The sequence below is a fragment of the Natator depressus genome, chromosome 1 (assembly GCF_965152275.1).
Source record: "Natator depressus isolate rNatDep1 chromosome 1, rNatDep2.hap1, whole genome shotgun sequence".
Classification (NCBI taxonomy): domain Eukaryota; kingdom Metazoa; phylum Chordata; order Testudines; family Cheloniidae; genus Natator; species Natator depressus.
The window spans coordinates 254067014-254093450 of NC_134234.1; the positions used below are offsets into that span (position 1 = coordinate 254067014).

Genomic DNA, 26437 nt, shown 5'->3' on the forward strand with positions numbered 1-26437 from the left:
ACGTAAGCCAAGCCCCAATCTGTAGGCACATCTCAGAACCATTCCTGAGTCAAGAAGAATCCCTGCAGATGTCATACTTCATGCCACAATTGCTGGACACATCTCAACAGACTCTGAGCCCAAAGTCTATTCCAGCCCTGCTACTGAATGTGCTTTCCAGGTGCAAGGCCCTCCTCAGTCCTACCCCCTTCAGATATATGTCAGTGCTGGGCTGTCCAATGTGAAACATGTCCCATTAGCCTCCCTACTCCTTCCCCATCTCAAAGCCCCACCCAATCATCTGATCCGTGTTTCTAGCAGGAAACAGACAGGGCAATCTCAAAGCAGAAGGATGGCAATTTCCATTCTGTAGCTCCCAACTGTCCAACAGATTTTCATGGAGAAGAAAACCACGTCAGGAGACATGAAAGAAACACCAGGTCTCAACCTCAGAAAGGCTGCCTTTCCCCATATTTATTTCTGGTTTAATTTAAATGGTCAGGAAATGGTCACAAGGGGAAAAAACAACAACCCATCTCTCACTTTCTCTCCATCTTCCAGGCTGTGGGATTCTAGGCATCAGGGTGTTTCCGGACTAAAAGAAACCCCACAGGGGCTAAGCAAGTTGCTATACCCAAGGCCCTCACACTAGTGAGTGAAAGGTTTCCACCTTCTCTCTGTAGAGACGGTGGAATGAGTTTGCCAGTATGTGGAAAGGGGCTTCGATGTTCTCCATCTCCTTCTGTAAAGAGAGAAGAGAGGTTGTGAAAAACGGACGGAGGAAGCATTGAACTATTTCTACTCTTAACTGCTTGATAAAAAAATCCCACATTGATACTGGGAGTGGATTAAATGATAAAGGATTGTAACAGAGCCTCCAAAAGAGAAGACGCCCACTTCCACAGATGGAGAAGAGAGAAGACACTCACCACTGATGTCTCACAGTATTGCAGGCCATGGATCTCAGCCCACTCCTGTGCCCGTTTCTGCTCCACAACTCGTCGACCAATCAGATCTGTTTTATTCCCCACTAAGACACCTACAAAAAGTGTGAAACAAAGGAAAAGAAAACAGAAATGCTGAATTGTTAGCAATAAATACCAGAAAACCTGGTAGGTGAGTTAGAAAACGGGAGGAAAAAAATTGGATTGCTAGACTTAAAGAAGGTGCTAGAGAGGACGGCAAGGGAATCACCTGGAATATGCTCTTCCCTGGTCTGTTTTACTCACAGACCGGGTGAGTTGGAGGAAGCCATGCCTGGCTTGGATTTAAGATAATGCTTTATGCCACATCTCAATGGGGAAAAGACGCTGCTACAAAACATGAGAATGGGTGCAAAGAATCTCACCATCTCCTACCTGGAAGGTGCATTCCAAGTGTCCGTGCCCTCAGCTTCTCCAGCCACTTGGCACAGTTGTTGAAAGACTGTTCATTGGTGACATCATACACAATACACAGGGCATTGGGCTGCTCCCACTGTACATCAAGAGAGAGATATTGTCAGCTCTAATTAAACTGATGTGGCCAATTGCCAATACATCTCCAGAGAAGACGTGTCTGTACGGGAAACACATTCCAGGACAGAAATAAAAGGAGTCTGACATAATGGAACCTCATGCTCAATTAGCTGACCCTATGCATCAAAATTAGATGATACAACGGAAAGGTCCCTAATGTAGGTGGGGACAGGGACACACTTGCTGGAGTGTGAGAAGTCAAGGGAAGTTCTGTGTCCCAACAGAAGGCAGAGTCTCTGTGGAACAGAAAGATCAGGCTGAAGACAAAAATCTGATATACTAGAATTGGCAAAATGGAAGTTCCTCTAAAAACGCCCATAAAAAACATCCACAGTTATCTCAGTTTAGTATTCCCATTTCTTTTTAAGAGCCAAAGGAGCTTCCTCTGGGATCCCACCTCCTTTCCTTTGGAACAGATTCCCTACAGTATTGTTCCAAGTTTCAAGATTTAAAGGAACAGGGGTCATAAGTAACCGAGAGGAATTTCTCCCACTTCCACTCAGGCCAAGGCTTGCTACATCTCCCAGACTGGGTAGCTCAGATCCTTTTCACAGCAAAAGCCCCTCTTTAGGAACAAGAGGACTACTACATGATACTTGCCAGTTTCTCTATCATCTCAGAAAACAGTTCTTTGCCCGCTGAGTCAAAAAGGAAGAGTTCCTGAAAGCAGAAAGAAGGTTTTCGCATGGAAGACCATGAAAAGGATTTGGGGGTTATAGTGGATCAGAAACAAAATATGAGCCAACAGTGTGATGCAGTTGCAAAAAAGGCTAATATAACTCCGGGGTGTATTAACAGGAGTGCTGTTTGTAAGACATAGGAGGTAGCTGTCCCATTCTACTAGGTACGGTGAGGCCTCAGCTGGAGTACTGTGTTCAGAGAAGAGCAACAAAGATGATAACAGGTTTAGAAAACCTGAGTATGAGGAAAGGTTAAAGAAACTGGGCATGTTTAGTCTTCAAAAGAGAAGACTGAGCGGGGACCTGATAACAGGCTTCAAATATGTTAAGGATTGTTATAAAGCAGACGGTGATCAATTGTTCTCCGTGTCCACTGAAGGTAGGACAAGAAACAATGGGCTTAATCTGCAGCAAGGGAGATTTAGGTTAGATATTAGGAAAAAACTTGATTAACTACCCTTGTAGTTAGAAATAGAACAAGTTTCCAAGGGAGGATGTGGAATCCTCATCATTGGAAGTTTTTAAGAACAGGCTGGACAAACGCCTGTCAGGGATGGTCTAGATTAACATGGTCCTGCCACAGCACAGGGGACTGAACTTGATGAACTCTTGAGGTCCCACCCAGTCCTACATTTCTATGATTCTATTTGGGGAAGGGTTTGGGAGGTGTACACTAGAAGCTGTCACACTTGCTTCTTGTTCAACCACAGCAGAGTAGCCTGATGCCCCAGTGGCTAAGCTCACAGCCTCCACAGTGCACCTAGCCCAGAGAGCAAGTGCAAAGCAGTAGTTGGATTTCCTGCATAAACAGCGAAAAGGTCTTCCCTGCAGTGCACCAGGCCCAGTCTCCATTCCGACCTCCAACTAGATCTGTGGAACAAGAGACTGGGATGCTAACCTGAATACACCTATATCTTAATGGTAGTGCAGAGCATTAACACACAGCAGTCTGGATAGGGCCCAGTCTCCACTGTTCTGGGGGAATTGGAATTATACCTGGGTATCCTACATGGCAGTGCAGGGCCCTAAGTGGATTGGTGAGAGCTTCAATTTAAGAAGTCATGTTGCTGCTGAATATGTAAACATGTATGTTTTAAAAATAAGTTATCACTGAAAAAAAATCAGCTAGTGTGCTTAATTATTTTAATTTATTATTTGTATTATCTTAGCGCATGATCAGTGTATCAGGTTTCCGACTTAATATCCACGTAAAGCTCTGGTGAGTCCATCCAAGAGAATAAGATATGTCAGACATCCACGTAATAGATGGACTTTGTGTTCTGAAGATCTCCTTCTGTCCCTATTTGTGACACAGCAGGGCTCACCACACTATCACTTGTCTCTGGAACAGATACAGTCTTCACCAACAGTTCCACGCCTGTCGTCTGTCAAGCAGAACCAGAACATTGATCAGCAGGGATTGTAGAGGACTGTCCACTTACACACTATGCTCTAGGGTGCAGCAATCATCTTAGATCACCAGAATCCCATCAAACTGAGACTGTGGAGAACCAACTTCACAATAACACTTCCTAGAGTCCTAATGACAAACTTTCTTACATGTTGCAGGCAGTATTTTTCTAGCTATGTCGGTGCTAGGATATTAGACAGACAGGGTGGGTGAGGTAATATCTTCTATTTTGGTGAGACAAACAAGCTTTTGAGCTTATACAGAGCTCTTCTTCAGGACCTTCTCTCTCTAAACTTTCTTACAATCTTACTGTCAACCCCTAGAGACTTGCTCACATGGGGAAAGGCGATGGAAAAGAACCAGCTTCTGGAAATTTACTCATATATCAGGATATTGGTTGACAACTTCAGATCTAGAGCTGGGTCAAGACTCACTGGTTCCGCTCTGCTTGGTTGCTCCAAAACATCCCTCTGAATCCTCTGCACTGACCATGTGATCCTTCACAGGTGCTTTGCTGTAGCTGGCACATAGGATTCGGGGGTCCTCTTTTTATGCCTGTTCCACTTTCTCTCCCCCTCCCCCAGCCTCTTTTCCTTTTTGTCTCTTCTATTTCTATTATCCAGTTTTCCTTTTGGTCTTTATTTCAATGTATAATACATAGGATAGGACTTATTTTTCATCCTGCTTCTATACACCTATCACCATTAATGTTTTGTATATAGAAGGGCTGAAAACTGCACCCTCTTCCTCTCGGAATGATTTCTTTAGATTTCAATAGCTTGGGGCCATGGCGCATATTTTCGTGTTTGTATAGTGAAGAGCATACATTCCACACTCAGATATTCTACTTGGAGTAAGCAGCTTCCTCCTGCAGCAAACCATTTTCCCTTGGAGCTCCCTGAAAATGGGAAATTGTCTAAGACCACACTAGCTTGTGAAGATTCTGATACAGAAGGAAACTATTGCAATTAGTTTACTGTGTGTTAAACTTTGAAGCCAACTCCCTAGGTATATGGAAATCTACTATGATGCTAGTCAGCTTCTCTTTACAGCCTGGTGTCTAAGTATTTTGAAAGAAAACCCTACTAGACACCCCCTTTAATGCATCAGTGTAAAGGCCTGTCAATAGCTAAAACCAGCCCTCAATAATTCATCCTGCCTGGAGTTTCCCATTCTTCACTCATGGAGCTTTAGAGAAGTCACCTGATGGCAGATTGAGCCCGGTGTCCTCCTTCAATCCCTGTCCTGCATGTATCATCCCACAAAGCTTACCAGTGTGTAGTTTTTCTGGAAATGAGCTCCATCATTGCAGAACATCTGGGACAAGGCACTCTTCCCTACTGCTGAGTCACCTGCATGGCCAAAGCACTTTGTTTAGTCTTGGATGGACAATCTCATTTCCCCTCCCCTCAATCCCATTCCCACCAAATCCTCAAAAGAGCTTTTTGTTACCTGCATTTGCAATTTTACCCATGCCAGTCACTACAGGCAAGAAAGCCAGAAAAATCAATAGGACAATTGTCTAAGTTGTGAAATGAGTGTTGCTATTGCATGTGCAGAGCTGGCTTTAGGTGTCTGCGATATCCATGGCTGACAGGCCCATAAACATAAAGGCAGACTTGCCATTTGTTCTGAAATTCACGGGTCAGCCCTGTATCCTTTCTAGCATGGGACAATTAAAGATTCCCAAACCTACTCAGGCATCTCTCAATGTGAAGACAAAAACTGTGGAATAGGAGAGGAGAAGGGTCTGGATAGACCTTCCTCTCAACATTACAAATCTCCCAAAATCCAAATGTGTTTGTGGGACGATCAGGTCATTCATGCTACTGGAGAATTGCAAGAGGGTGGTAGTGTTCTCCTATGAACCCTCCCCCACTTAGCAGGTGTTGCCCCTGCTGGGAGATGCTAAGCAACTCCTGCTGCAGGTGGCTTGTTAGCTCCATCCTGGACATAAGGGAAGTGAGTGTCACTCTCTCGAGTGAAATCCTGATTCATACCCATAAAAGCCGGGTGCAGGAACAGTAGGGAGATGGCTTGTGCTGCCCCTATTTTGGGAATGCCAGGTGCTGGTTTGGCCCCCGAGTGTAGGTTATCCCCCTGGGCTGCCCTAATTTAGGCTCCTGCTGCAACAGTCCCTATGGGCCATAGCAGTGGCACCGAATTGCTGGATCTTAAGACTGCACAGTATACTCCTTGGAATACACTCTACAACAGGACCTCCTGTGAAGCTGGCATAGAGCTATCCTGGTGTTCCCACAGGATATACTCATACTTTCCATCTCCTTTGTGCTGGCCTACCCAGTGCAAAGGGTCTAGAGGTCTAGGCTGAACAGCTCATAAGGAGGGATTCTAGGAAGCAACCAAGCCTGGAATTAATATTGTGTGTTGAGTTACTTTGTTAATAAATCTGAACCCAGGAAGGGGGTAAATTTTGACCTTACCATAGCGTGTACACACTGTGTTTTGAGGCAGAGTGGGAAAGCTACACATATGTCTGGAGCACGAAGACTATTCTGGGTAGTGATGACTCTTGCTCAGACTCATAAGCCAAATTTAGGCCTACAGTAAATATATTTCATACTAGTAGCTGAAAGCCTATGCTATTGCATGGGTATACTTCGTAGTCATGTGTGTAAAAAAGCTGAAAATGGAGCTCTTGTTTCATGAGCTGTGTTGCAATGAGCAAGGGTGCTATTTGTACATGTTCCCGAAGTTTGCGCTCACACCTGCTCCACCTCCTTGTTACCCCAAGTAGTTGTTACTCCCACCTTCTCTGATTAGCTGTCACATTCGGACTGCCACAGAACCTTTGGACTCCAACTTTCCACCTGGTTCTCACAGGGAACAGTGCTGACTGAATCTGGTGATATCCTGAACAAGAGCTCTCAGCCATGCTTGTAGCTGTTTCCTTTGCTTCACATTGACTCAGCAGACATTCTAGGCTTCAGAGTCACAATCTTGAAATCCTATTATATAGATAGCTGTATCTGCTTATACTAGGGCTGAATTGGGCCCACAAATTAAGATGGAAACGCCCTGTTAGCTCATGGAGTTCACTTCACAACTTCTTAAGAAGGCAGTACATGAAACAAAGTTTGGGAACTGCTGATCTAGCTCAGCCTTGACCAATTCAGGATTGTTCCCTACAGTATGTTCTCTAGTGCTTTGACCAGTCTATTATTTCCCTGGGGAGGCTAATGCATAGTTTAATAGACCATTACCTCCTTTCAGAGTGATAGCCATGTTAGTCTGTATCAGAAAAAAAAAAAAAAAAAAAAAAAAAGGGAGTACTTGTGGCACCTCAGAGACTAACAAATGTATTTGGGCATAAACTTTCGTGGGCTGAAACCCACTTCATCGGATGCATGCAGTGGAAAATACAGTAGGAAGATATATATACAGAGAGAACATGAAAAAATGGGTGTTGCCATTTTTACCTCCTTGTTTCATGACATGATGCTTCTTTACACCCTGTCCCAAACTGCAGAAAATTATTTTGTTTCCACCTCTCAGTGCAAATTCTTATCTAATTTGGTGTCTTCTTTCAGTTTGATTGCCCCGTTAGTGAGACAAGGTAGGTAAGATAATAGCTTTTATTGTACCAGCTTCTGATGGTGAGAGACAAGTTTTCAAGCTTACACAGAAGTCTTCTTCAGGACCTGAAGAAAAGCTCTGTATATGCTCTAAAGCTTGTCTCTCTCACCCTGGGCTCAGCTGACACAGTTCTTAGGAAAAATTAAGCCTGAATTTAATGTAACTGGAAAAGTAAACTATGTACATTGATTTGTTGCTCTGCCCTTTGAGTACTAATTCTATTTCATGTATTGAAACAGGATTATTGGATAGTTTAGCAGCAGGGTTGGGAAAATAAATTGTTTTGAGAGGGTACAAAAGGAACAGAAGCTGGACCAATAAGATATTATCTCACCCATCTTGTCTCGCTAATATCCTGAGACCAACAACAACACTGCATGCCCCATTAGTGACATTCTTCTCTTCCCTTGCTCCATTCTTTCGCTGCACTCCAATCCATCATTATACTTTATTACAGTAATTTAACATTGCCTGCCTTTTTCCTTTAGTTTGGTCCTATCTTTCCACCATTGCTCCCTGTGCTATTCCTAATGTTACTAATTCCTTTGGCCTCCAGTACCTTCCCCATTCTTCTAAAAAAACAACAAAACAAACAAACAAAAAAAAACAAAAAAACCCCCCAAAATACTCTTTACCACCTTCTTTAAATACACTCCCTTCACCCTGTCTAACTACTGCCCTAGCCTTAACCTTCCCCTTTTCTCTGCAATTAGCTTACACAACAATATTCTTGACCGTAAATCTTCCCTGGAAATAACAAATGAATAACTATATGATGTCCATCATAGAGTTAACCATCTCTTTCTTTCTGCTAATGAACACTCTTTCTCTCTTCTCATTCTCCTTGACCTCAGTGCAACTCTCAGCCATGTGAGTCACTCTCTCCTTCAGATGAGTAGGTACATGTGAGTTTTTTGTTCCCTCCTCTGATGTTTATGCTCCTACCTAATTGTGTTCTCTTTCCCCCTTTAATCTGTAGTGGCTCCTCTCCTGCGTTAAGACCCTCCCGCTTTGGAGGTTCCTGAAGCCAGAGGGAAGCGAGAATCTTTCCTTTTACCTAGGCCCTTTCATCATGGGCATAAATTGGGGAAACATGGGGGGTGTTGCCCCCCCTCAACCTGCAAGCCTCAGCAGGCATGGAATTTGCCCCCCATGCACAGCCTTGTTGGCCTGGCTGGAGCTGCCCCCCCCAAAAAAAATAGAAGTGAAACTACACCTATGCCTTTCTTATCTCTACATAAGATGTCTTGCTTCTATTATGCTTGATAGTATTCAACTGTACATACTTCTCAACACTTCCACAGTCTGTCATGGTCAAACAAACTTGCAGCTTTACCTCAGCTTCTTTCAGATCAACTTGTGCTTCTCTTGAGCAAGAGCAGCCTCCTTGGACACATCTGCCTTTCTTTTATTTGCAACTAGACTAACATCATAATTTTTTTTCTTGTTTGTAATCATCCTTATTCCTGACATAATTTTTTCCTTCAGCACTAATAGAAATGCTCCAGCTTATTTCATGAAGCTGGTCTTGGCTCCCCGCTCTGCTTCTCTTGACCTTCCTGTCATATCATCTTTCCATTGTTGTGAAGAGAACTTTCTCTTTGAGCCTGCATCTTTCTTTTTCACTGGCTCGCCATCATATTTAATATCTCATCTGAAAACATCCTCTTCCTCATCTGTACCTCTTAGTTTGTTACTTTCTGCTTTTCATGCAATTGTATTTAACAACAGTCTAACTGAAGTACAATTGGTATGAAGGCTGCTGTACAAAATGAAGCAGTGTTGTTGAGGCACTCTGATCTAGTGGACAGGGCACTGGACAGGGAGTCAGGAAACCTGGGCTCTGTTCACTGCTCTACTAGTGACCTGCCATGTGACCTTGGGCAAATCACTTCCCCTCTCTGTGCCCCATTCCACCTTATGTCTTGTCTATTGCCTTGTCTATTTAGACAGCAAGATGTCTGGGGCAGGGACTGTCTCTATTTGCATGCACAACACCTAGTGCAATGCAGTCCTTATCTCGCCTAATGGACATTTGGGCTGCTACCATAACACAAATAACAGCTAACAATAACAACATGGCGAGAGATCGGTGTAGGCTTGGCAAACTGGTCAATTGACTGGTTAAATAAACATCAATTCACTGATCAGCTGATTGCCTAGTATTTGGCCACTGTCAACTATTCCAGCAAGAATGCCCTCCTGCAGGTGGTGGTCTAGCTTTTTCATTTGACTACTGGGGCAATTATTTATTGCATTGTTTGGAGTCAACATAATTCAGCTGAGTAACTTGTTTTTTTCAAGTAGGTCTAAGTATCTAGGGCTCCTGGAGATCACAGAGTCTTGCTGTCTTTCATTATCATTCTCATAAATCAGTGTTTTAAAACATTGGACCATTTTGGCCATTATTCAACCCCTCAGCTGACGCATTATTTTGGGTCAGATGGAACAGCAAACCCCAGATGGACTCCAGCAATGCTTAATTTGTAATGAAAGAGGTGCTGGAGGTCAAGCAATTATTTTACATTTATAACTGATGTACAATTGGTATGAAGGCTGAACCCAGAGGTGCCGGGGCTCAGTCCTGGCACAAATTAAGCACTGGACTCTAGATGACAAGCTCACCTGTCAGGATGCACTTTGCAGCTAGTTTCACCATGCTCCGTGCTGCCACGAGGGGGACCGGGGACCGTTCCCGGGGGGGGGGTTACGGTGATGATGGCTGCCTCAGGGGAGGGTGCTGGAGCCTGTGGGGAAAAGAGCCTTAAACAATCACTGAAGGGCTGAGCAGGGGCGAATCAGCAGGCGGGACCAGGGCAAGGTGGGACCTGAAAGCCCCAGATGGTGGTGGTGGTGGTGGGGAGCGGGTCCCAATGGGGCAGGGGGGCTGCAGAGAGGGAGGGCAGGTCTTGGTGTGTGTGTGTGCCGAGGGAGGGGGTGGAGTGGGGGAAGGCAGGTCCCTGGGGGGTGCAGAGAAGGAGGGTGGGCTCCGAGGAGAGTGGGGTGCAGAAGGGGAGGCAGGTACCTGGGGGGTGCTGAGAGGGGGAGGGCAGCTCCGAGGCGAGGGGGTGGAGAAGGGGAAGCGGGGGGTGGAGAGGCGGGAGGCAGGTCCCTAGGGGGTGCAGGGAGGGGGGGCGGGCTCCCAGGGGAGTGGGGTGCAGAGAAGGAGGCCGGGGGTTGAGATGTGGGAGGCAGGTCCCTGGGGGGGGTGCAGAAGGGAAGCGCGGACCCCACCAGCTAATCGAACTCGGCCAGCGTCGCAGGCTCCGCAGCCCTGGCCCTGGCCCTGGCCCTCCCCACCAGCGCTTCCCTAGCAACGCTCCGCCCTCGCCCAGCCACCGCCCTCCTTGGGGGGGCGGCCCCCTTCTGTGACACGCGATTGGCTGGCGGCGCTGTCCATCCACCGGCCTCTCGGGCTGCTATTGACTCCCTTTCATTGGGCTCCAGCTTTTGGGAAGGCGGAGACCCCGATACTCTGAGGCCATTGGTTCAGGAATATACTTGTCTTTGGGTACGAGTCTGTCAATCAAAAGAAATGCCCCGCCCATTGCGAGGGAAAAGCGGCCTGAGGCAGGCGATGAAGTCATTACCGCTGCAGTTCTTGGTGTGTGCGCGTGCGCGCAAGCTGTTTCTACCTAGCAACTTCTAACATTTACAGGACCCTCTTTTTGATTGGACAGATCACGACGGCCTGTACTATCTAGGCGGAATTATTCTATAGGGAGGGTTAGGGAAAAACGCGACTGCCAGAAAGATGCGGACTAGCAGTACTTACCAAAATGAGGCGCAACTTCCTGGCAGAGTCCTGGGGAAAAGAGAGGGGAAAAAACTACTTTAACTGCGTACGCCTTTCAATACATGATGGGCTCTTCCACGCAACTCTTTCACTAAACGCCGAGTTAACCGCGCATGCGCACGATTCTCTTCCCTCTAACTCGGCCCCCTCCGGCCCTTGTTCTCCGTGCCTGGGGCTGCGCGTGCTCTCCCTGGGTTCTGCAGCCGGCCCTGGGCTTGCGTGTGGGAGTGCAGCCCCCATGGGGGCGGGGACAGCCAGCCACAAGCCAGTGCTGGGGCAGCGGGTGCCCCACGCTGTAGGTAACCCCCAGTGAGAAAGAGGAGAAGGGTGTGATTATATTGCTCAGTTTGGTCTTAGGCCTGGGTATAGTACAGAGACTGAACTGGTGGTCTTGGTTAATGAGCTCTTCTTGGTGATGGAGGAAGATCAAGTATCCCTGTTGTTTCTTTTAGATCTGTAGCTACCTTTGATACCATTGACTATGGAGTATTTACTGATTCACCTGTAGGCATCTGAAGTGGTCTACAGGGGCTGACATAGGTTTTATTGATGCAGCTACATGCATAAATGGGCTCACTTTAGAGTGGCGCTTTCCCTTTCTTTTTGTTTGATCTCAGAGGTTGTATTACACAGCTGTTCAGCTGGTCAAGGGCTGTCTTGGGGACTTCTGTGAGATTCCATTTTGTCACCCCTTTGTACAAACTGTAGACAGGGCCATTAGTAAGGAAGTACGAGTTATGATGCCTAACTCCATATTTCTCTCTCTCCAAGTTCTAATCCTGCTTGTGCAGTAGGATTGCTTACTCAGTATCTAACAGAGATTGAGGCATGGGTGAAAGCTAGCTGGCTGAGAACTGGTGGAAAGAGAGATGATTATAGGGTGGGAGAAGCAGCCAGAGAAATTAGTGACTGTGATATCCGCACTTTTGATTGTCTTGACATGTATACCATGTGTTTCTATGGTATAAAAGTCGGATGGGTGGGTGGGATCCACACAGCGAGTTAGGTGTCACAATGCTGAGTGTCGTGGCACCTAATTTTGAGGCGCTTAGAAAATCCCAGGAACAAAACTGCGATCCACAAAGCCTGAGTTAAGCCCTTGGGCTCCCTCTGCAATGAATGGGGAGAGGCAGGTGCCAAGAATGTGATCCACAAAAGCCAGCACACTAGGCGGGGAGCAAGCCAATAGGAGATGCTGATGAGAGGGGTGTGTCCTAAACCCTGCCCCTCTCTCAAGGATAGATGCCTAAATCTGGGCTGCAGGGGTTGTGCCTATCCCTGCTTAGTGATCCACGAACAAGAAGAACCCGCTGCCTGGAGTAAGGTGTCTTAGGCACCCAAGCTGTTTCTTGCAGAAATGAGTTAGGTGCCTACCTTGCACCCTGCAAAATGGCTGGAGGAGGAGCTGAGCTTATAACTTTTAGCCAACTCAGTCACCTGGAATGTGGGAAAACCAGGTTCAATTCCCTCTTCTGCTAGAGGGAGAGAGGATTTGAACAGGGGTCTCCCATGAGTGTGGTCCAAGTGCTGAGCTATGGCCTAGTCATAGGTGGTGGGTGAAGCTTCCCCTCGGGGAGGCTAACTCCCTGCCCTGCTTCTTCTGGCAGAGGCCCTGCCCCAGCTCACGGCTCTCACCTCCCCGTGGCCTGGGGCTGGGACTGCAGTGGTGCTCTTGGCCCTGGCCAGAGCTCCAAGTCTGGAGCCCCTCCCCTTTCACCTGTGACCCTGCCCCCATTCTGCCTCTTCCCCCCAGACCCTCCCCATTCACTCCCCCCCACCTCCCATTTCTCCCCCAAGACCGGAAAAACTGCCATCAGAAGCTCTCTTCTCCACACCATATCTGTTAATCAACAGGTGTTTGAAAATGATGAATCTTTACCATAAGTATATGCAATGATTTATGGCCTAAGCTATTAAAAGTAAATTCAGAAGACCCACTGAAGGCAACCAAACTGCCAGGTTTGTTAACATCCCAATCCATTGAAGGAGCAACAGGCAAGAAAATAGAAACATTAGGAATAGTTCGCTCAAGGAGGCAACTGTCCAGACTGGCAATACTGCCCCTTGGAAGGGCTGATTCCACCTCTGATATAAACCAAGAAACCTAGCAGCGAATGGAGTGAAAACCAAGCTTGGACAGCCAGGATATGCACTGATGCCCATGTCAAAGGAGTAAAATCAATTAAATGAACCCATTTTGTTACATCTGCTGCAATAAGGGAAGAGACAAGACTCCTAGAAACAAGACTTGGAATCCTCATGGCAGGGTTATAAACAAGGGAGCCCGGGGAACTCCAGCTGCCTATCCTGTGACCTCAGCTTAAAAACAAAAAATCTCCAACTGGGTAACATCTCAAAATTGAGGCAGCCACGGGCCATCAAAAAAAGTTCCTGATCAAAACCCAACCCCTATCTGCTGAAGTAAAGCAAAGGCCTTTTGCTTCCAAGGAAAAGGCTCATCTCCAAATAATGGCTGCAGAGACTGTAACCAAAAAGTAGCGACTCTGCTCAAAAGATCAAGGAGACCTTCTACAACAGAAATAAAATACGCTGCCTCAATGATGCCGTCCCAGAAAAAGCCCAAAAGAAACTTCTGAACTTTTTCTAAAAAGAGGCAATTAAATTATTAATGCTCTCTAGCACCTGCTCTCGAAAGGAGAGTCGAGGCAAACACCATTTCCACCTTTGTAACCTCCTCTCTAACTTTTTCATGACTCCTTCCCAATTCCAACCCCAAATATCAGTCCTAGCATAATTCCTAGTGCTTCAAGCCTCAGCTGCACCTCTCTGGCAAAGTCGGGGGGGCGGAAGATCACCCAAGCCCCCAACTGGAGTGTGTCACTCTTCCCCCAGTTTATGCAAGCTGAAGAAGTGTTCTTCAGAGAGTGCTGACATTCAGTCAAACCTGGACATCACAATCATGAGTAATAAACACAGTCACATAGTCAGCATAAAGACTTTCACTGGAGTACAAGATGAAAAAAGGAGAGAAAGGCCTGAAAGGTGCTTTTGCAATATGCATAACAGAGACTGGATAGCACATACCCAGTAATATATCGCAATAAGAAAAGCTTATAAAAAATGGACCTGTTGGGGATGCAGTTGATCTGATCAGGGTGCATGAGTAAACCATTCACAGTTTTCAGTCTTTGCCAAGACCTTTGAAAAAGTTTATAGTCGGAGTAAAGCAGGGACACAAGTCTCCAATTCTTCACCTTCCCAAGGTCCCCCTTCTTAGGCAACAGGGTAAGAACTGCTCGATGACAACTGACTGGCAATATGTTCTCTCTGATGCTCTCCTGGAACAACTCAGGTCCAAGAAGGGTCTGAAAGCTCTTATAAAACTCCATAGGCAACCCATGAATAGCAGGTGCCTGCTCTGGAGCAAAGCCAAAAGAGCAGAAGTCAATTCTGAGAGTGTCAGGTGCTGTTCAAGTCTGTCCACATCCAACATTGAGATCCTAGGAAGATCCTCAAGGATTCGCCAAGTCTCAGATGGACACACAGACTCTGTGTATCACAGGGTTCACGCACCGCTGGTGGCCATTCTGGGGAATAGCTCCAGCCAGGTGTTGCATCCTCCCCTGGCAGTGTGTCTCCTGTCATCCTCTTGCCCTGTGGACCCCACTCACTGCAGGAACCACAGTCTTCTCTTCGTGACTTGGCCCTCTGGCTGGGTCACCATCTGTGTTCCCCCCTTGCGGGGTAACAAAGTCCCTCTTGACAAATAGGTTCAGGCAGTTTTCCTGCTCACCACTCACTTCATCAGTGGCTGGTAGAGGCCCACCCTCTACTCCAGGCCATGACTCAGGGGCCTCTCATCAGCAACCAAGGTCAACAAACTCCACACCTTGCTGCTGTCCCCGTGAGCCTTACCTACCTCTCTGGCTCTCCCCCAAGCCACACTCCCTCCTCACAGGGAGTAACTGTAGGCTACTTACCTCTAGCCCCAGACACCTCTCCCTTCTTCCAGGAAGTGACTGAAGACTCCTTCCCTCCAGCACCTTCTGTTGCCAGCTTCCTGGCTTATAGAGGCCCCACCTGTTCCTGCCCAGCTGAGCCTGTTCTACTTAAATCCCTGTTTCCTGCCTTCTTCTCCAGGTGCAGCCTGGGCAGTTCATTGGCCCACTTAACCATCTTTACCCTTCTAGGCCTTGCATGGGGTGAACACCCTATCACACTGAGGCATACAAGTAGGGTTGCCTGGAGTTCGATTTTTGACTGGAACGCCCAGTCAAAAAGGGACCCTTGCGGCTCCAGTCAGCACTGCTGACTGGGCTGTTAAAAGTCTGGTTGGCAGTGCAGCGCGGCTAAGGCAAGCATGGCTCTGCGCCGCTCCTGGAAGCAGCAGAATGTCCCCCCCTACGGCTCCTAGGCATTGGGGTAGCCAGGGGGTCCACACACTGCCCCTGCGCAAGCACCAGCTCTGCAGCTCCCATTGGTCCAGAACCGTGGGCAATGGGAGCTGTGGGGGCGGTGCTTGCAGACGGGAAAGTGCTCAGAGCCATTTGGCTGCACCTCCGTGAAGGAGCTGGAGGGAGGACATGGTGCTGCTTCCAGGAGGTGCCTGAGGTAAGCACTGCCCAGAGCCTGCACCCCGACCCCCATCTGTGCCCCAACCCCCTGTCCCACCTTGATCCCCTTCCTGCCCTCTGAACTCATTGATCCCAGCCCGGGCCACCCTCCTGCACCCGAAATCCTTCATCCCCAGCCCCACCCCAGAGCCTGCACCCCCAGCTGGAGCCCTCACCCCCTCCCGTGCCCCAACCCCCTGCCCCAATCCCCTGCCTGCCCTCCGAACTCCTCGGTCCCAGCCCAGAGCACCCTCCTGCACCCCTAACCCCTCATCCCTGGCCCCACCCCAAAGCCCACACCTCCCCCCTGCACCTAAGCCCCTGCCCCAGACCAGAGCCCCCTCCCATACTCCAAACACCTCAGCTCCATCCCCCAGCCTGGAGCCCCCTCCTGCACTCCAAACCCGTCATCCCCAGCCCCACCCCAGAGCCCTCACCCTCTCCTGCATCCCAACCCACTGCCTCAGCCTGGAGGCTCCTCCCGCACCCTGAACTCCTCATTTTTGGCCCCACCCTGTAGCCCGCACCCCCAGCCGTAGCCCTCATCTCCTCAATCCCTGAGCCAGCCCAGTGAAAATGAGCGAGTGAGGGTGGGAGAGAGCGAGAGACAGAGGGAGGTGGGGATGGAGTGAGCAGGGGGTGGGGCCTCGGAGAAGGGGGGCAAAGGTGTTTGGTTTTGTGTGAGTAGAAAGTTGGCAACCCTACGTACAGGTCTGAGGAAAAATTCATGGCAAAGTTCCTAATCCCCGCAGGATCTTAATGACATTGGCCTGATGGCATCTTGAAGTGGTCAGTCATCTTCAGCTCTGCATGAAGAAAACCAAGAAAAACTTTCTTTCCAAGCCAAAGAAAATCTTAGAAGGCACATCCATTTGAGAAAGGCCCTGACACTGGGCCCTAGCCAGTGCATTCTAAACTTTGTTATCCAATAGGTCATGCAAAAGTTATTTTTTATATTTCCAGCTCTCATGCAACTCAACATCATTACTAAGTCCTCTATAATCTATACTCTAGCGAAGGTCCAGGCTTATCTGGAATATGTATTGCTGATAAATATATTTAATATTAACTTTACCAACCTACCATCATTGCCTCAAGGAGAGGAAAACACCTGTTCAGGTAACCCAGGCTTCCCAAAAATAATTGAAAGAGCCCCAAAAGTGAACATCTTGTAAAAGACAAATGTTAAAATGCCAGTATGAATGATGATCTTGAGTAGAAGGAAGAGACAACACAAATAAGAGCAAATCGTGATCTGAAATCCCAATAGGAACAATATAACTGGAAAGCAAATGAGACAAATGATGAGTAAAAACATAAAAACAGTCCAAATGGGTCATAGAGAAAGAGCTGGCACATGCACCCAACGAGGTGTACTGCACATAAGGTGAAAATGTTGCCACACATCAGTCAGACCAGAATCCTGTAAAAGTGTTGCAAGTCACTGAGCGGACAGTGGATGCAGTTCCAAACTATTCCTATCCAATCTCTTATTAAGAGTACAATTAACCCTCCCCCCCCCCAAATTAAAATACCATTTGTCAAACAATTTGTCAAAAGAGCATCCAAGGTTTGAAAACACACACACAGTCTTTCCCTATAGTAGGACCATAGACATTAATCAAAAGAAGAGATTGCTCAGAAGAGGTCAAACAGTCAATAGACAGTCTGGAACAACTTCCTGCAAAACCACCGAATCAGGCTTCACCCTGTCCGCAAAGAGAATGGCAATGCCTGCAGTTGCAGTGGAACCATGACTCAGGAAAACCTCCCCTCTCCAATCAGCAAGCCAATCAATTTGGTTGCCTGCATCTGTGTGGGTAGGGTGATGTGGAAGTAGAATGAATTATATTGAAATTATAATTCATTAAAGAAGTGCTGCTTGAAGGGTTTGTTGAAATATAGTTGTCAGGAAGAGAAACATTAAGGCGTGTGAGACAATGGGTCCTCAGACTAATTAACTTAGAGCTCCTACTGAGCTAGGAGATTGGTACAAATAAGATATGTATGTATATTTGTCAGTTTCTGCTTCCTTTTGTCTCCTCTGTTAAATTGGCTTTGGCTTATCTGTATAAATAAGTTAGCTTGAGCTTTTGCAGGGGGCTCACATATACCTGGGTGCATTGGCAAAGCGCTTTGCTAATAAACAGAGTGGTCTGACAAATTCAGTGAGTCTTGAATCTGACTTTGACAATTTGGAGGTCCCACAGAGATGGCAACCGTCGTCACTGGGGCCGTGTGACTCCTGACCGTTCTTAGGATGGCCGTGGCAAGCCGGCACCTGGGCATTTGGACCGAGCGGTCCTCCGCCAGAATGGAAGGGTGCATGACCACAGTGAAGTCTACGCCATCGAACCTGTTGGTTCCCACTCTGTTCTGGTAGGGATCCCGGGATCTGACATCAGGAATCTGGTCAGGTAATTATTTCTGTGTTTTGTCCGGACTGAGGACTGTCTTGTCTCTGTGTCTATCCTTCCTCCCTGTGGTGTGTTTGAGTCTGGGCGTCGTCTCCGTCTGGGGATCGGCTGACCAAAGGGTTCCTGTCCCCACAGTCTGAGTGAGTGAAATCTGCACAATCGCAGCCACACCGTGCCTTGGGTAAAACCCTTGGTGTGAAAGCAAGGGCGATTGAGGCAGTAGCCTGTGGACTCCTTTTGTGTGTTGCATCGGGCATTGCTCTGACGAACCCGACTTTCCTTCTTGTGTGATTGGTGTGTAAAGTCCTCCTGTATGGGTAACCAGACGTCTAAGTCGGGACAGTTCCCTAAAGGAACACCGGCTCATTTTATGTATTTTAGGAAGGGTCCGGACTCCTGTAAATTTCTGGAAAAATGGTCTAGGCTAACTCAGGAGAATCCCAAAATTCAGTGGCCACTGTTAGGATCTTGGGACAAAGACCAAGTAGACGTCTTAAAAGACAAACTCGGCCAACCTAAAACTAAATTGGCAAAAGGAGAGGTTGATTGTTTCATGCAGTGGTGGGAAGAGGCAAATCATAGGTGGACAGAATCAAAACTTGCCTCTCTCAAAGATTCAAATGATAAGTTAAAAGCTTTATTAGAAGCCTCCTCTCCTGCTGCCAGACCGAGTGCTCACCTTTATCCCGTTCTCCGAGAAAACCAGGATCTCATTGTGGGAAAGGACGAAGAAAACCCCTTGTTAAATTCTGGGGATGACGATGAGGAAGATGCATTAATTGGCCTGGCATCCTTGCATCGGATCAATAGGCGGTCACAACAACTCCCAGGGGTCTCCAGTTCAGACCAGTCCGGATCGTCCAATACCACCCAGGCCCATTCCTCCGGTACCACTCAGACCGTAAACAAAACCCCCCCGTTCCCCCGAAACCCTCCAGTCTGCCTGACTCCTCTTTTTCCCCATACATACGAAGATAGCCTGGACACTGATTGGGCCCAACGCTTATGCTCTGGCTCTAAACCTGTCCAGGCTCCCCTCCGAATCCTGCATACTGGGGGCCAACAAGAGGGTCCCACTTGGAGCTACAAAACCCTGGACTCGTACAGAGCTCCTTTCAATTGTAAAAGGCTTTCCAAAGCCCCTGGAAAATCCTACCACATTTGCAGAGGAGTTTTTGTTAGTGTGCGACACCTATGAACCCTCTGAGGCAGACCTCCTGCAGCTGTGCAAGCTACTTGTAGCCCCTAGCGAGCATGAAAAATGGCTCACAGCAGCCAACTGGCCCATCAGCGAGCGCCATTCTGCTTTACCAGACACCGGTCCTGACACTGAACACCGGAAAAAGTGTAAAGACCGAGCTAAAAACCTACACGAGGCCATCCCTCGAGTATGGACTCCAAAAACAAACTGGACAGCCATACATTGCTGTAAACAGCGACAGTGAGAAAGTCCGGGTGACTATCGCACCTGACTGACTGATGTTTTTCTGCAACATTCTGGTATACAGCAACCGGGTGAAAATGGGAAGGGCGCCCTGGCTCACGCGTTTGTTAATGGCCTCCTACCTGCTATCGGCACTATCCTAAAGCGAATAAGTGTTGGGTGGGAAACGGAAACCATGGATAAATTGCAATCAGTGGCAGAACACTGCCATCGCACTCTAAAGGGAAAGGAGGAACAATCTTCCCAAAAGTTAATGGCCCTGCAAATACAGCATTATTCAGGGCAAGGTAAACAGTACCGGGGAGGGGGACGTGGCCACGGGAGGGGACGTGGAACTGGATTTTCAGGTTTTGGGGGTGTTTGTAATTTCTGTAAACAACCCGGACATTGGAAAAATGAGTGTCCGCGCCGGCCTAATAGCTCTGTAAACAACCAGCTAGACCCCCTGTCGGCACAGCCCGACAGTCCCCAGACTTACTTTGTCCCACAGCAATGACAGAACACCAGGGAACCTCAGGAAATTTTAGCTCCTTTACTGCCTCTCACTCCCACGGGTGAATGTGTTTTGACTATTAATGCTCTTTCTCTCCCTTTCCTTGTTGGTACGGGAGCTTCGCTCTCTGCAGTTCGTACTGCCGACCTGCCTGAGGTTCCCCGCTCCGAAAAAACCATATCCGCTGTGGGCATTATGGGACTCCCAACCCCTTATCCCCTTTCAAAACCTCTACCAGTCCAGGTTGGTCCCCTTTCCGCGGAGCATGCATTCCTCCTCTCGGATTCCACTCCGGTGAACCTTTTGGGTCGGGACCTGTTATGTAAGCTTGGCTGTACCATCTACTGTTCCCTGGATGGTGTCTACTTACAAATCCCCCAGTCCTCTCTGAGTGATTCTGTAGCCTCCCTGCTGTCTGAAACTCCCCTTTCCACTCCAGTCCCCTGCTGCCCATTGGTCCCGTCCCTTGAACACTTAATTTCACAGGTCCCATCCTCTCTGTGGCCAACCCCCGTCTGAAGTGGGCCGTTTACGTACTGACCCCGTCTGCATTATTGTTGATTCCTCCAAACCTCTGTCTCGCCTGTCTCAATACCCTTTAAACCCCGAAGCAGAGGCTGGAATTGCTCCAGTCATGACCGCCCTGCGGGAACAAGGCATTATTATCCCCTGCTCCAGCCCCTGTAACACCCCTATCCTCCCAGTTCGAAAAGCTGATGGTAAATCGTGGCGGTTTGTTCAGGATCTTCGGGCCATTAACCGCATTGTCATACCTGCCTTTCCCATTGTCCCTAACCCAGCGATGATTCTGGTTTCTATCCCACCAGATGCAACTCATTTTACTGTTCCAGAGTAACAGCCGTGTTAGTCTGTATTCACAAAAAGAAACGGAGTACTTGTGGCACCTTAGAGACTAACCAATTTATTTGAGCATGAGCTTTTGTGAGCTACAGCTCACTTCATCGGATGCATACTGTGGAAACTGCAGAAGACATTATATACACAGAAACCATGAAACAATACCTCCTCCCACCCCACTCTCCTGCTGGTAATAGCCCATCCAAAGTGACCACTCTCTTCACAATGTGTATGATAATCAAGGTGGGCCATTTCCTGCACAAATCCAGGTTCTCTCACCCCCCTCCAAAAACCACACACACAAACTCACTCTCCTGCTGGTAATAGCCTATCCAAAGTGACCACTCTCCTTACAACGTGCATGAAAATCAAGGTGGGCCATTTCCAGCACAAATGCAGGTTTTCTCACCCCCCCCCCTTTTTTTTTCCAAAAAACACACACACACAAACTCACTCTCCTGCTGGGGGGTGAGAAAACCTGTATTTGTGCTGGAAATGGCCCACCTTGATTATCATACACATTGTGAAGAGAGTGGTCACTTTGGATGGGCTATTACCAGCAGGAGAGTGAGTTTGTGTGTGTGTGTGTGGGGGGGGGCGGAGGGTGAGAAAACCTGGATTTGTGCTGGAAATGGCCCAACTTGATGATCACTTTAGATAAGCTATCACCAGCAGGAGAGTGGGGTGGGAGGAGGTATTGTTTCATGGTCTCTGTGTATATAATGTCTTCTGCAGTTTCCACAGTATGCATCCGATGAAGTGAGCTGTAGCTCACGAAAGCTCATGCTCAGATAAATTGGTTAGTCTCTAAGGTGCCACAAGTACTCCTTTTCATTTTACTGTTGTTGATTTGTGCTCTGCTTTCTTTTCTGTCCTGGTTCACCCTGACTCCCAGTTCCTGTTTGCCTTTTCTTACAAGGGGCAACAGTACACATGGACCACACTGCCCCAGGGGTATACTGAAAGCCCGTCATATTTTTCCCAAGCATTAGCCCGAGACCTTGCTGACCTTGTTTTCCACTCCAGGTCCACACTAGTCCAATATGTAGATGATCTACTCCTCTGTTCCCCTTCATTGTCCACCTCTGAAACTGACTCTTTGGTGCTCTTTACTGCCCTAGCAAATAAGGGTCACAAAGCTTCTCGCTCTAAACTACAACTCTGTCAAGCTTCTGACACATACCTTGGCTTTCTCCTCTCCCAGGGTTCCTGTGCACTTTCTCCCACCCGCTTCCAAGCTATCCTTAGCTTTCCCTGACCCCGCTCCCTACATCAGGTCCAGAAGTTTTTAGGCATGGCTAGATTTTGCAGACAGTGGATTCCCCAATATGCCTCCCTTGCAAAACCTCTCCAGGAACTCACTCGATTCTCTGTGCCTGACCCCATGCCGTGGCCCCCTGAGGCCAATTCTACCTTTGTTTCCCTCAAACAGGGTTTGGCTTCTGCCCCTGCCTTAGGGCTGCCTGATTATTCTAAGCCTTTTACCCTTTTCTGCCACGAACAGTCTGGGTGTGCACTTGGAGTTCTCACTCAGATGCACGGAGAAAAGAACCGCCCAGTGGCTTATTTCTCTGCCACTTTAGACCCTGTTGCCCAAGGCTTACCCCCTGCCTGCGTGCTGTGGCTGCTGCAGTGCGCCTAGTCGAAATGTCTGATGCCCTTGTTCTCCGCTCTCCTCTTACCCTCCTGGTCCCTCACTCTGTAGAAACTCTCCTGCTACAACGTAACACAGGCCACCTCTCCTCTGTCTGCCTTACCAGGTACGAACTTTTACTACTATCAGCTTCATATATCACCATAAAGCGTTGTTCTCAGTTAAACCCTGCCACTCTCCTTCCTTTGTCTAATGACGGTGATCCCCACGACTGCCTTGCAACTGTCTCTGCTGTCACCGTCCCGCGCTCTGACCTTTCTGATGCCCCTCTCCTTAACTCTGACCTTGTTTTATTTACTGATGGTTCCTGTTTTCGAGATGACCAAGGTCGTCTCCTTGCAGGATACGCTGTAGTTTCACTCTCTGAAACCCTGGAAGCTGTGCCTTTACCTTCTGTAACCTCAGCACAAGTCGCTGAATTAGTTGCCCTCACCCGTGCCTGCTTTTTGGTGGAGGGATGCTCCGCCACCATTTACACTGACTCCCGCTACGCTTTTGTGGTTGTACATGACTTTGATACCCTCTGGCAAACTCGGGGTTTCCTTACCTCTGCCGGTACCCCTATTAAAAATGGGCCCTACATCGCCACCCTCCTGTATGCAGTTTTACTTCCGTCTGCCCTAGCTATTGTTAAGTGCCCTGGCCACTCAATGGCGAATACTGATGTTGCTAAGGGTAACGCATTTGCTGATGCCTCTGCTAAACATGCTGCTGCCATAGAACCTTCCCCAGATGCATTTCTAGGTTCCCTTTCTGTTTCTATACCACCGCCGTCCCTCACCCTGCTCCAACACTCTGCCCCAGAAACCAAGAAAGAATCTGGGGTTGCCCAAGGTTGCTCTCTACATCCTGATTCTCTACTGGCGCCTTTGTAGACCGCTTTTCACTCTACCCGTCTCTGGCTGCCCTGCTACATGGTGTTTTGCATGTCGGAAAGGAGGGGATGGTCTCTGCTGTAACTAAGACAGGATGGTGGGCCCCCCATTTTAGCTCTTTTGCAGCCCACCACTGTGCAGCCTGTACCATTTGCCAAAGCCATAATATTGATAAACCTGAAAAAGTGGCCCGGGGTTCCGGGGCCTGCCTCAAGCACCGTTCTTGCATTGGCAACTTGATTTTGTACAGATGCCTAAGTGTCGACAATATGAATTTATATTGGTTATGGTATGTTTATTCTCTGGTTGGATTGAAGCCTTTCCTTGTCGCAAGGCTGACTCATTGTCTGTTGCCAAATGTTTGTTAAATCATATTATGCCTGCCAAGGGAATTCCTGCTACTCTGTCCAGTGATCGGGGTACACATTTTACTGGACAACTTGTTCAACACCTGGACCGTATATTGCATATCAAACACCTGTTGCACTGTCCCTACCACCCACAGAGTGCAGGTGCAGTTGAAAGACGAAATGGTGTACTTAAGAATAAGCTTGCTAAAATTTGAGACTCTACAGGATTAAGCTGGCCAGTAGCCTTACCATTAGCCCTTATGGACATGAGATCCACTCCATCCCAAAGGCATAAATTAAGTCCCTTTGAAATTGTTATGGGACGCCCTATGCGAGCTATGACTACCATTACTCCCGTTCCAGATTTGAACTTGACTCACAGTGCGCTCCTTCAGTATTGCAAGGGACTAATGCAAGCTGTAAGTCACTTCCATTCACAGGTTCGAGCGCCTCTGCCTGTTCCTTGGCTGCTGGTATCTTACGGTCTGGGGAGACCACGATGACAATTCTTTTATCCAGCAGCAGGTGTGGATAGCTCAGACCCTTAATATTTCAGCATATTGTGACCAATGGTGTACGGGATTATTCAAACAAAACTAAAAAGTGGCGGGCCGGGTATGGAGACATGAATTTTTTCTCAACCTGGGATCAAACAGAGAAATCAATCTGTTCCCCCTACAGTAACCTTAGTGAAAACAATACAATCTTTCAATGTCATGCAAATAACACCACTCCTCGTAAGGAGAATTACCCTGTACCCGTTGGGGGATACTACTCCTCCTTTGCAAACACCTATATGACAAATGGGTGCAACCGACCCTTCCCGGCCTTAATAGGCCATCACTGGGTGTGTGGGACCAGAGCTTATACCGCACTACCAGCTAATTGGTCAGGAATCTGTTATCCCGCCCGACTCTTCCCACAATTCCGAGTGCTAGGAACCTTCCCTCGAGAACGCCTCTGCAATTTCAGGCAAAAAAGAAGGGACTTAACAGATGCCCAATGGTATATAAATAACATAAGCCCCTTAACCTGGGAAGAGGCCATTGGTGGTTCCTTAATACCATTAGGGGGAGTAATACACCATGCAAAAAGGCTCCTAAGGTTACAAGCAGTAGTTGAAATAATGGCAAATGAAACTGGAGAAAGTTTAAGAGCCCTGGCCAAAGAAACAGGGGCAATCCGACAGATGGCCCTCCAAAACCGTCAGGCATTGGACATAGTGCTGGTGGCAAAAGGAGGGACTTGTGCTCTCATTGGAAAAGACTGCTGTGTGTATATACCAGACAACACCAATGAGGTAATAGATCATGCTAGCCACTTAGAACAAATCGCATATCTTCCCCACGAAGAGCCAAGTTCTTTATGGAAGTGGCTAAGTAACCTTTTCAATTTCTCTGGCATAGGAAACTGGTTGTTTCAGGGAGCCCTAACTCTCCTGTTTGGAATCCTAATAATTTTTATATGTTTTCAGTTACTTTCCTGTTGTATCCAAAATTGTGTCAGGCATGCTACGCAGATAGTTGCGCCAAACCAGAGTGCTAATTTGATAATTTTAAATATCACTGATGAACAAAGAGATAAAGAACGATTGATATGTGGAACCCGGTAATTGTTTGTCATTGCGTAGCTTGACCAAAAGGAGGGATTGTGAAAGTATAATGAGTTATATTGAAATTATAATTCATTAAAGAAATGCTGCTTGAAGGGTTTGTTGAAATATAGTTGTCAGGAAGAGAAACATTAAGGAGTGTGAGACAATGGGTCCTCAAACTAATTAACTTAGAGCTCCTACTGAGCTAGGAGATTGGTACAAATAAGATATGTATGTATATTTGTCAGTTTCTGCTTCCTTTTGTCTCCTCTGTTAAATTGGCTTTGGCTTATCTGTATAAATAAGTTAGCTTGAGCTTTTGCAGGGCGCTCACATATATCTGGGTGCATTGGCAAAGCGCTTTGCTAATAAACAGAGTGGTCTGACAAATTCAGTGAGTCTTGAATCTGACTTTGACAGTGACCAGACAGCAAGTGTGAAAAATCGGGATGGGGATGGGGGTGGGGGGGGTAGTAGGCTTCTATATAAGAAAAAGCCTCAAATATTGGGACTGTCTCTATAAAATCGGGACATCTGGTCACCCTATGTGTGGGTCTCTTGCAAAAATGAAATGTCCACCATTTCCTGGGACCGGTAAATGTCCCTGCACCCACTTATATTCGGAGAGCCACATACAAAATTATGAATAAAAAAAAAAAAATAAGAAAAAAGACACAGAAAAAACTCCCAGAACTTCAGACAGCAACACTGAATTCTCCCATATCCATTATTCCCCAACATTTCCATTGGTCAAAGGGACACGCACTTTGGTCATCAGTTTTTTCAGTCTATACCATTTCTGTTTGTCAAACTCACACACAGAGACAAGTCTCATAGTATGCTGAGCGGACAACAAAGACTGGTTTCCTGACCTTAATCTATCTGCCCCCCTCTACTCCATGTTTCCTCTTCGTCTCATCCAGAAAACTCCCCTCAGGGAGTTCATCATCCAAAGAATCTGTGAGTTCATCATCCCCCACTCTCTCAGACTGAGTGTCACTACTGACCTCGACTGAGGGAACCTCAGAGACAAGAGGGTGGGGGCTGCTGGGACCTAGGGGGCAAAACTACTAGCTGAGAATTCTCCATGCTCCCAACCAAAGAACTACTCTCAGCAGTACAGTCAACAGCATGCTCCCAGACTGTGCTGACCAAACCAGCCCGCTTCGCAGCACCCTCAGAAACTTGGAACTTCCTC

The 26437-nt window shown here is 47.5% G+C and overlaps 1 protein-coding gene across 2 annotated transcripts; it reads right to left on the reverse strand.

Annotated features, from left to right (window-relative positions):
- Positions 1–439: 439 nt before the first annotated feature.
- On the reverse strand, positions 440–10433 carry IFT27 (intraflagellar transport 27). 2 transcript variants are annotated; one of them, XM_074949925.1, is made up of 8 exons: positions 10419–10433; positions 9810–9931; positions 4860–4939; positions 3502–3561; positions 2097–2156; positions 1338–1455; positions 909–1018; positions 440–721 (listed from the first exon to the last, which is right to left on the reverse strand). In XM_074949925.1, the coding sequence occupies exons 2-8, from the start codon at positions 9841–9843 to the stop codon at positions 623–625; spliced, it is 561 nt and encodes a 186-aa protein (XP_074806026.1). In that variant the 5' UTR covers positions 9844–9931; positions 10419–10433; the 3' UTR covers positions 440–622. The 2 variants fall into 2 exon arrangements, with proteins under 2 accessions (XP_074806026.1, XP_074806033.1); XM_074949932.1 differs by lacking the exon at positions 3502–3561.
- Between the last annotated feature and the right edge of the window lie 16004 nt (positions 10434–26437).